At 42.0% G+C, this 10,617-nt stretch overlaps 2 protein-coding genes across 4 annotated transcripts; one reads left to right on the top strand and one right to left on the bottom strand.

The window, feature by feature from the left end:
- Nucleotides 1-830: 830 nt before the first annotated feature.
- On the top strand, nucleotides 831-4,143 carry LOC133916830 (uncharacterized). Of its 2 annotated transcripts, none has more exons than XM_062360689.1 (10): nucleotides 831-992; nucleotides 1,211-1,393; nucleotides 1,801-1,970; nucleotides 2,341-2,439; nucleotides 2,555-2,623; nucleotides 2,828-2,974; nucleotides 3,181-3,270; nucleotides 3,370-3,537; nucleotides 3,625-3,700; nucleotides 3,812-4,143. In XM_062360689.1, the coding sequence occupies exons 1-10, from the start codon at nucleotides 926-928 to the stop codon at nucleotides 3,934-3,936; spliced, it is 1,194 nt and encodes a 397-aa protein (XP_062216673.1). In that variant the 5' UTR covers nucleotides 831-925; the 3' UTR covers nucleotides 3,937-4,143. The 2 variants fall into 2 exon arrangements, with proteins under 2 accessions (XP_062216673.1, XP_062216674.1); XM_062360690.1 differs by having other exon boundaries at nucleotides 833-992; nucleotides 2,828-2,968.
- A 366-nt stretch (nucleotides 4,144-4,509) lies between these two features.
- LOC133916828 (probable serine/threonine-protein kinase PBL3) lies at nucleotides 4,510-8,013 on the bottom strand. 2 transcript variants are annotated; one of them, XM_062360687.1, is made up of 7 exons: nucleotides 7,115-8,013; nucleotides 6,511-6,642; nucleotides 6,284-6,432; nucleotides 6,062-6,197; nucleotides 5,837-5,973; nucleotides 5,622-5,745; nucleotides 4,510-5,118 (listed from the first exon to the last, which is right to left on the bottom strand). In XM_062360687.1, exons 1-7 carry the CDS (start codon nucleotides 7,170-7,172, stop codon nucleotides 4,664-4,666), a joined length of 1,191 nt encoding a protein of 396 aa, XP_062216671.1. In that variant the 5' UTR covers nucleotides 7,173-8,013; the 3' UTR covers nucleotides 4,510-4,663. The 2 variants fall into 2 exon arrangements, with proteins under 2 accessions (XP_062216671.1, XP_062216670.1); XM_062360686.1 differs by having other exon boundaries at nucleotides 6,284-6,642; nucleotides 7,115-8,011.
- Nucleotides 8,014-10,617: the final 2,604 nt, after the last annotated feature.

Raw genomic sequence — 10,617 nt, 5'->3', positions numbered from 1 at the left:
TATTTCATTTTAATGCTTTTAAAATTTAAAATAATATCTAAATAGTTATGAAAAAAATATGATGTAGAGGATGCTATCATCTAGCTCTTAAAAAATTTCAGATAAAAATATGATTTGTACAATGAGAATAAAAAAAGAGACAAATTTCAAGGATCCTAAAATTTGTTTTTTCTCATTACATAAGTAATTTTTTGAGTTAAAAATAAAATTTAGAGAGCTAGAATATAGCATCCTATACACCATATAATTTTTTAATTTTTTCATGAAAAATTCAATAATATTTTGAATTTTGAGAACATTGAAACACAAATTTTTTATTTATAAACTTGTTGCTAGTTGGAACAGGATCGTCCATCCAACAGACGACATATTTAAAAATAAAAAAAACAATTTTTCAAAATATTGGAACAGATGACGGGAGTCTAGATTTGTAATTTTTCAAAAAGAACCCGTACATTGCAATTACTTGATATATAAATAAAAAAGTTCTTTCCAAGCCTGGCTCTGGATGTCTCTTGTATACTGTGGCATTATACTGTTGGGCCTTTGAGAGAACAGCTCCACCTCGGCGTCCGTTTGGGCCACGGTAAACAGGTTGTCACTCGGAAGCACTTCCGCGTGGGTCTGAACCCACGGCCTGCGTCGTGTGTGACGACGGCCCCGGCCACGCGCCACAGCGACTCGTCGGCTTCTGCGGTAGGCACCAGCCCAGGCTGGGGGGCTCCGTTTCTCACATCAAACGTGGACTACCAGCCCGCCAACGCCCAATTCGCTCCGCTTCTCTCTCCTGCAGTCCTGCTACACCTCACCTGGGGATCACGGTCGCCGCTTACACTGCACATGGAATGCAAGGCCCAGGCAGCGGAGCGGATAACAAGACGACGGCGAAAGAGAGAACCAGGAGGAAATCAGTTCAACAACCCCAATGGCAGTTTCTTCCTCCGTGGGCTCTGCCAAAGCCCCAGCTTGCTTCCTTGCACCCCGAAGAGCAGGTACCCCGGATCCCCCGTTCCTGCGCCGCCTTGCGTTTCCTCGTACCAGATTCTTGCCAATCCGTTTCATCGCCAAAAACTCCATTTTGGAAAGTCAAGATGTTGCTTGTGTTCCGTCAGTTCTTGATTTCGTCACTTCGCGGGAAATGGGGGAATAGAGGGCTGTTGATTTCCCTATTCCGGTATATAGCTGACCGTGGGCTGGGATTTTCATGCAGCATTAGCGCCAGCGTGCTCGTGTCTACCTTCCATCAAGATGTGCGCTTCTGCTGCTGCGCCGGCGGAGCCCAAGAAGACCGTCTGGGTGTGGACCGAGAATCGGCAGGTGATGACGGCGGCCGTGGAGAGGGGGTGGAGCACTTTCCTCTTCGGATCTAAAGATCTCGGCAAGGATTGGTCATGTGAGGAAAACTCTTTCGTTTATTTCAAGCCCCAAATATTATGTTGTTTGGTGCATCACAACTAGATGAGCGTCTTAGATAGCCTGAAACACTAAGATAAATGGTTGAAATTTATATCCATTTTAAGACTAGTTAATGAGAAAAGGTTCCACCATTGTAGTTGGACAACTGATATGCGAGGTCATCCTTAGTATGGGTGTTGCTGCTGATCTGTGTTAAGTTTCAAAGACTGAATACATGTATCATTTGACATAAGAAAAGAAGTGAGAGCATGCCCAGGCCTTGTTCCTATTTTAATTAGTGCAGGCCGAGCACAGAGTCATATGTCTGATAATATGCTTGTCCGAGCATGCAAACTTCTTAGATTATAGTAGTTCATAACTTGGTATGCTCATTTGGTTTTTCAGCAACTGCTCGCATCAATCCTCTCTTTATTGATGGCCCGGAGATTTTTGATGGGGAAAATCAAAAGGTTGCTGTAATTTTGCAAGTCTCTTCACCCAGAGAGCTTGAACTTGTACAACCAGACAATGTCGAAGCAGAGAACATTGTGATAGACTTTCGAGGTGGTTGGCAGGTTAGACAGTTGAACATAGCAGCATAGGCACTTACTCTTTTTTCCCCCTCTGTCCCATAGTATGAAAATTATTTCAAAGTTTTGATTTATTTTTATCAAATACACCGATACACGCAGTTTGAATTAGCATAGTGATATAGGTTATCATAGTTGAGACCTCATAATACTACACGCTAGGTTGTTTGTTTATGTTCTATCAAAGGCATGTAATGAGTGTTTTTATGCATTACACACATTCTTTATGAAATATCTGTGCCATCTGCTTGGTCGATTTTACTTGTCTGACCAGTGGCTTCTAAACGTTACCGCATAAAACCACCCTATCCATCAGAGGCATTCAGTGGGGTATTTTCCTTTCCAAATTTCATAGGTCATACCGGCAGAAAATATAGTTGCTGCCTTCCAAGGATGTAGAGGAACTGTATTGGCTGTTTCAACAAACTCAACGGAGGCTCAAGTTTTTCTTGAGGTAATTATCCAGAGATTTCAATATATAACACCATATCTTGCATACAATGCTGTTAGGTACTGTTGTCAATTATCTTGTCTGAGGTTGTTTCATGTTTCCAACACTCATTTTGTAGGCCTTGGAGCAAGGGCTTGATGGAGTTGTACTTAAAGTAGACGACATGGATGATATCATTAAGCTCAAGGTATTCTATCATTAATGTTTTCAAAGTTCCTGTGATGCTTAACTTGTAAACCCTGCCAGTATATAATGGTCCTGTAGATTGCATACATTGCTGTATTATATGTATATAAAGTGTACAAGAGACTACTTCTAGCTACTGCTTATTGTTTATCTGATTTTACAATTTACCAGATGTTTGTTTTCCCTCCCCCCTTTAATGACTCAGGATTATTTTGACAGAAGGAATGAGGCAAAGAGTCAATTACTGTTGACAAAGGCTACTGTATCAAAGGTTGAAGTTGTTGGTATGGGTGATCGTGTTTGTGTGGATCTTTGCAGCATCATGCGACCTGGTGAAGGCCTTCTGGTTTGTGTATATCTCTCACTCGTTCACTGTTGCTATGCATAAAAAAAGAAACTTAGGAAATATCTTTAATATATCACCACATTGGACTGGTTCGACGGGTCCTCATGGATTTACCATTCTGCCTTACTACCTTGGTATTAATACATGGCATTTTATCGACTCCTATCACCCACAAGTCTGCCTCTATAGTTACATGGCACCTTGTTTATCAGGTTGGATCCTATGCGAGAGGAATGTTCCTTGTTCATTCTGAATGCTTGGAGACAAACTACATTGCAAGCAGGCCTTTCAGGGTCAATGCAGTAAGTATAAAACAGATTAGATGGCAGCAAGCTATTGTTGTCATTGGTGTATTGCAACACAGCAAATACCTCTGTGAGTTTGTGCTTTTCCATTTTTAGGGTCCTGTACATGCATATGTCACTGTCCCTGGGGGCAAGACTAGCTACCTCTCAGAGTTGCGATCAGGAAAGGAGGTCGTAGTGGTCAATCAAAATGGGCTATGGCGTACTGCAATTGTGGGTCGCGTGAAGATTGAATCAAGGCCTCTCATCCTTGTAGAAGCAAAGGTACATATAATGGTCTTCCTTGGCATATAAGTCTACTGTTTTTATTCATGACAATGGCCATTTCATTGCATTATTGGCTTGCTGCAGGAGAACTCTGGCGATGATACATATAGCATTTTCCTACAAAATGCAGAGACAGTTGCACTTATCACGCCTGTTAGAGGTAAATCCATTATGGACCAATTTTAAATATTAGACTATAAACGTCAACTATGACTCATTTTGTGCCTCTTTCAATCAACTTATTCCTGGCCTGTATCATCGTCTGACGCAGGATCAAGTGGAAGAATTGCTATTCCTGTGACTTCACTGAAAGTTGGTGATGAAGTTTTGGTGAGGAAACAGGGCGGTGCCCGTCACACTGGGATAGAGATTCGCGAGTTTATTGTTGAGAAATGAAAACAGAAATGCCGAATGCACCAGTTACCTCGTGCACCCTTTTTTTTGCACAAGATTTAATGTATGCATGCAACTTACACACGAAATCAAGACTATCTGAATCACCATTGAATTGGAGCAACATTGATCTATTTTTCTGTAGATAACCGTGCAACTTAATGATGAATTTTCCATTTTCATGTGAAATAGTCTGACGGATATCCTACTCATCTTACTCCTATGATGCTAATTGCATACACAAGTTCGCAATTGCGAGTATTTTTGGGTGAGTTAAATTGAAACCTTTTGTGGAATGAAATCTTAGGGAATAAATTGCCAGGTAGATAGGTGTACTTTGCTCGGTGGAAAGCAACGAATGCATCTTAAAACAAGCAGTCTTAGGTGACGAATTGAGAACTGCCGAAAAGCCTGGAACGTTGTCTGGTTTACAGGTTTTATCATACACTCGGAGTCACACGGAGTGTAGCACTACACTCCCACCATGCCAGCAAAAAAAGAAAGAGGTCAAGGAAGGTAGATGTCAGATGAGTGAATTTCAGAACAGAAACGACACAGACCAATACTGAGCACTCATTCAGCCTGGTAAGACAACTTATCTTATGATGACAGTCACATTCCCGTGTCACACATGGTCGTGAAACATCAGTGGAAACAAAGGTTACACTGCTCACTGCTTAAACAACAAATATGCAACCTACAGGTACATGGCCTCTTCTAAGTAGCCCTTCTAGTGCACTTGCGCGGTGCGATACCCCGGCAATGGGGAAGCTGCTCCAAGTGAGCGTCGTCGAGGTGAAGGCTGCACTCTCATCGGCGATTTTGGGACAGTGTGTGAGGTCTTCCTTATGTCGACCTGCGGTGACGATGAACCATGTTTGGAATCTTGCAGCTGCTCCAGCTCTCCTAAGACCTGAGACATCTGAGGCCGCAACTTGGCGTCGCTGCAGATGCATTGCAAGGCAATGTTTGCAATGGCGTGGGCACCCTTTTTCGGATACTGGCCTCCCAGCTTCGTGTCCATGATGCGGTACAGCCTGCGCTTATCACCTAAGTGAGGTTTGGCCCAGTCAACTAGGCTCTGCTCTATGCCTGGCTTCAATTTGTCCAGGGCCCTTCTTCCTGTGAGCAATTCAAGCAACACCACCCCGAAACTGTAGACATCTGCCTTTGCAGAGAGGCGGCCTGCAAAGTTTCAAGCAACATGAGAATGAATAGATCCAGAAATAACCATGTATCTTACTATCTTAGTATCTTTATGTTCTATTATTTCCTAAATCCAAGAATAGCATGACAAGGGTTGCACTTAGTAGGAACAAAGTTGACTGGACCATTCACTCCATGAAAGGATTAGTCTGACATATCAAATGTAATGCTAGCACTTCAGGAAATAAAGTGCAAAACAAAACAAGTACAAGTGGCCCCAAGTTGAAATAAAAAAAAAATGTTAAGACACTCATTCAATGGCAGGGCGCCACAATAATTTTTCTTAGCTTAAACATATAGTCCTTTATTATAACCCAGGACTACCTAAGATGCTTCAGGTAGGAAACACGATAATTAAGTGAGTTTCAACTAATGCGGTACAAGCACCCGGCATTGTCATTTCCTATTAATAGCTGAAGCCACATACCAGAACTACATTACCCCAATTTTTCAAAATTATGTCGAGAAAAAAGTATTTTAACCTGTTGCAATATACTCTGGAGCTGCATATCCATGAGTTCCCATGACCTGTGTGGATACATGAGTTTTATCCCCAGTTGGACCAGCTTTTGCCAATCCAAAATCTGAAAGTTTTGCGTTGAATTCCTGCATTGAAACAATGAAAAAAAAACAAGATCAAGGGGGCATTCAACAAGGCATGCTTGAGAATCAGAGTTGGCCTAATATTTCAGCATACCGAATCGAGGAGAATGTTTGATGCCTTGAAATCACGATATATAACTTGGTTTTCAGCATCATGTAAAAATGACAAGCCCCTAGCAGCTCCAATAGCTACTTTGAGCCTTATTGCCCATGACAAAGGATCGGCACCTCCTAAAAAGTAGAAGCATTATTAAATGACCATATAAGGTATAAGAAACTGGGGGTTCACAAGGCAGAGCCATAGAGATGAAATACATACTTCTGAACAGATGATTTTCCAAACTTCCCTTGGGCATAAATTCATACACCAGAAGTCGGTTATCACCATCTGAGCAATAACCAATGAGCTTAACAAGATTCTTGTGGTGAAGTTGGCCAAGGTAATCAACTTCTGTCTGCAGCAGGGAAAAATTAAACAATCAGGAACGATGACAAATGTCCTTGGAAAAGTAGAAAATATGTGAAAGAGTGCTGAACCTACCAGCCATTCCTTGTGTCCTTGGAAACCTTCTGGTTTAAGCTTCTTGACAGCAACAACCATACCACTCCCTGGTCTTGAAGGAGCAAGAGTGTGTTCATCAATCCAACCTTTGTAGACATGCCCAAATCCTCCTTCCCCAAGAAGACTGTCTGGTCGAAAGTTCTTGGTTGCACTTTTTAGATCATTGAACGTGAATGCCTTCAAATTAGAAGATGACAAGATTTCACCTTCTGTCCGAGGAGTAGGAAGCTCACTTCGATCTCTCATAGACGAAAGAGTCAAAGTTGAACGACTTGAGTTGGTCTTAATTGTGGAAGGGACATATGATAAACTTGTCTTGCTGGTAACTTTTGATGGGTCTGATCACTCAACAAGAAACAGCCATGTATAAGAACTTGGTGTCAATAACGTTTAAGGATTATGATGATGTCAAACTTAATTTCTCGTACCAAAACTATGACTATCAAGCAAATTGTATGGTAGGTACTCATAAACTCTTTCACAGCACCAATGGTCTGGACTGATCAGAAGGGGAAGTGCCCCCCTATGAGGGGAAGTACTGATTTTGTGAACCTACTACCATAATAACCCTATTTCGATGTCTTATCCTACGGAAGTAAGGAAGAGAACAAAAGTAGAAACGAAGGTGCATAAGAACAAAAAACTAGACTAAAAATAGCTAGTACCAGAACAAGTACTCCGACCTCAAAAAATTGATCTTGCACGAAAGGGGTAAATTCATTTAAGCAGCCATACCAATCCAGAACTACAAGAGGCAATACTGACAAATATAGAGCAAAAGAATTCGAGAGGGAGAATCAAGGCACTCACAGGAAGCATTGTTCATGCTGTGATCCACCCGGGCCGTAGTGTCCATGCAATTGCCCATCTTTCCTCTCTCCCAATCTACCGATCACCCATTCACTGTGCAAGCAAAGAAGAAGAAGTCTGCAGCCTCAAGATTCCCAGCTAGATCAGCTCAATCCTCCGCTTAGAAGACAGAGCTGAGAGGGAAAAGATGGCCTCTCTTGTCACGCAGCAAGAGACGACCAATAATGCAAGAAATCAAGAGGAACAACAGCTCCGAGTGAGCCCAGAGTTCGCCACGAGGCAAGCAAGAACCGAGCAACCTGCCCCAAAGATCCAATCTTTGCAAGGTCCCGATGGAACTTGGCCACTAATTCACGGGAAAAATCCGCAAGGTGGTAGCCTCAGAGCCAAGAAACCAGCGAGCAAGAACCAACCCGTCTACGCCCGGCACCTCCAAAGTCAACCCAAATCTCCACGCCCAACCAGCTCAGCTTCTCCTCAGAGCTGACCAACTTGGCGTTCGTAAGAATCCAAGCTTTTTCGGATGAAACCCCGCCCGCTGACTCACTCACTCCTCACGGAAAGGGAAGAACGGCGGCCGCGCACGCAACCAAGAAACGAGTGAACTCGAGGCCGCCGCCACACCGTCACCGAGAACCGTACGGGGAGGTCGGAGGGCGACTGGATCGCTTGACTTGGGGCTGGATGGAGGCGAGGAGAGGTGGAGCAAACAAAGCGGCGGACGGAAGCAGCCAGGCCGCCACCGACAGAGCTCAGGTGGCGAGGCGTGGAAGCTGCGAATTGGAGCAGTGGACTCTGGCTGGGGAGTTTTGCATATGATACCCTCTAAGGAGCCCACCCCTGAACAGAGATGATCCCTGCGTATCTGCCCTTGCCGAGTAGTGGATTGCACAAGCAACTAAGGAGTATTGTTATTCAGATTGCGCAGAAGTTGCAGGGTATCTTCCGTAATGTTGAACATAAATTTTGATCTGAATTTTACCAAGGCAAAGGTGTAAACGTTGGAATAAAAATCGTGTTGTCGACTCAGCTTATGTGCAAGCTCAAAATGAAACTGATCTGAAGGACAATGCGTGAAAGAGATGAGTAATAGCCAGGCTTGTTAGAAGTTAGAGGCCGTTTGGATTGCAACTATATTTTTCATGTCTAACCTTAGCTAAGCGTGCTTTGCTATAAAATATTTATCTAATAAATTTTAGTCAGAAAAAATAAGTGTATGACATGTGAAACATAAAGCTTATAAAGTATGTAGTTTGTTATAATTATAACAGTCAATCAAACATTTACGTGACTAAACTTAAATATGACGAGATTAAACTCAAACCAAACATATTCTTAATTTGAGAAAAGAGTCTCAAACTCTCACGAGCATAAATTGCTTGCGAATGGGAAGAAGTATCCGGCACGTGCAAGCAACAAGAGTTGACATACAAAATCATTCCTGTCCTTGAAAAACAATGGTAAACAACAAACGTATGCGCATAACTAACACTCAATTTATTCCTTCTTGTTGTATTGTATTCCTCTGCAGCCTTGAGACCTTGAATTCTTTGGTCACTCGACCTTATCATCTTACTTTTCAATGCACCAAAAGAACATGGGAATCTCACTTTGTCTTTCGTTTGGTGTCCTCACTCCTTTGTCTAGACACCCCTGCCAGTTATGCCCTTCAGTAGTCCATTTCTCCCGATTGCATGCATCATTTCGTTCGCAAGAGACACGCACGCATAGTTGCAACAGATCTAGATCCTCTGACTTTATCGCAATTTCATCACGTGACGAGTTCAGAAGATCCTCATCCAGTTGCAACATGTAAACATGTTTAATTTCAATATTCAAAAGGAAACGTGCTGTTGTCAGATTGGTTGTGAAGGCAAGATATATAGTTGTTGGGCTCGTTTGATGTTTCTGCAGTTACTCAACTCCAATATGTCCATCACATACGCGTCATGATGCAGATATGTTCAGGTACACATGAACTGTTAGAGCATCACACAGAAAACATCATGAATACATCGTCTTGTTCATTTTGCGTCATCTTGTTCGTTAGTTCATGAGTACATATGAACTGTTAGATAATCTAAAAATAATGGCAAAGCGTTTACACCTGAATTATGTACCATGACATGATGCATGATTATAGAATTAGAAAACATCATCTTGTTCATTCTCTATTCCAGTGTTGACTTCGCAATGACTTTTTTTTTTCCTTGCAGCAGCCGTAGTTTCCACGCATACATCGCATGTCTACACTGATGATATCCACGGTCCTTGTCGTACTACTTCAGCATTTGAGCGAGAACCAAGGACAGCATCGCCAACAGTATATTGCTGTTACCATCAATGCTCTGAACCCTCCAGCGAAGCACTAGTAAACTGTACAGATAACAACTGAACATTGGATGTACGCTTAACCACTGTGATTATTCAGAGCTTTTCTTTTCTGGGGAACTGAAAATGGCATGGTAGAAAGAAACTTAGCTGAAACGATCATTTGGCTGCAGGCATAAACCATCTGGAGAAAGGTTTCCAGTGACCAATTGATTCCCTTTGCTGCATGCACCTTTTTTTCTTCCTTTCCCAAGACCTAACTGCATATCGAGTTAACAACTGAATTGGAAGTAATTGCCAAATCCTCGCATTGGTTCATGTCGAGCTACGGGGAACAACAAGTATCAAGTTCAGTCCAAGTCCAACCACCGAATGAATACAACTACTACCGCCGTGTCCTGATCCGACAGAGCTATACCACTGCCATGCGCTATACGGCAACAGCACAGGGAACAATTAATACTCTCTGGTTTCGATCCGGGTAACCTAAGTATTCTTATGTGATAAGTTTAGTACTATTTTAATAGTTTAGGTAAGTTAGAATTAGTGTATAAGATTTCACGTTTAAATATAATAATAGAATAAAGGTGTAAGAGATATGATATATATGTGTAGATTCATCCTACACACGAGCTAGATTGTAAACTATTTTGTGCGTGGAGTGTTACACAATCCAAAATCCTCATCATCTAACGGTGGAAGTCAACGGCTGACAACAATTTCGGATATTCGACACGAGTGAAAGAAGGAATAGAAAAATGGAAGGATAAGAATCGTATGAAGATCTAGAAGATGGAGGCGGCAGAATAAAGGGTGCTGCTGCTTGCAAGAGGCTCGTTTCAGTTTGACCATTCCTGACTCTTACACTGCATCGCTGCAAGAAAAAGAAATGCCTTCGACACTGTCGAACATCGGTGGAGAGCTATCGGCTCCATGTATACGGTGCCGCTTAGGGTCCGATCTCTCATTATTCTTGTAATATGAGAGCTATGGAATGAAAGAAATATAAGAGTTTTTTAGTATTATAAGATTTCGGCGATCACTTTCTAAACTGTCTAAATAGTATTTTAATTAATTATTGAGAGGATTATTTACACAATCACAATCTCAATGATTAACCAAAATATTATTTTAGTAGTCCTGATACGTGTTTTGTACCAAAATTTAAACAC

Source organism: Phragmites australis, chromosome 4 (assembly GCF_958298935.1).
Source record: "Phragmites australis chromosome 4, lpPhrAust1.1, whole genome shotgun sequence".
In the NCBI taxonomy this organism is placed as follows: Eukaryota; Viridiplantae; Streptophyta; class Magnoliopsida; order Poales; family Poaceae; genus Phragmites; species Phragmites australis.
Note: the sequence above shows the minus strand (reverse complement) of the source record. Positions and strands in the feature narration are given on the sequence as shown.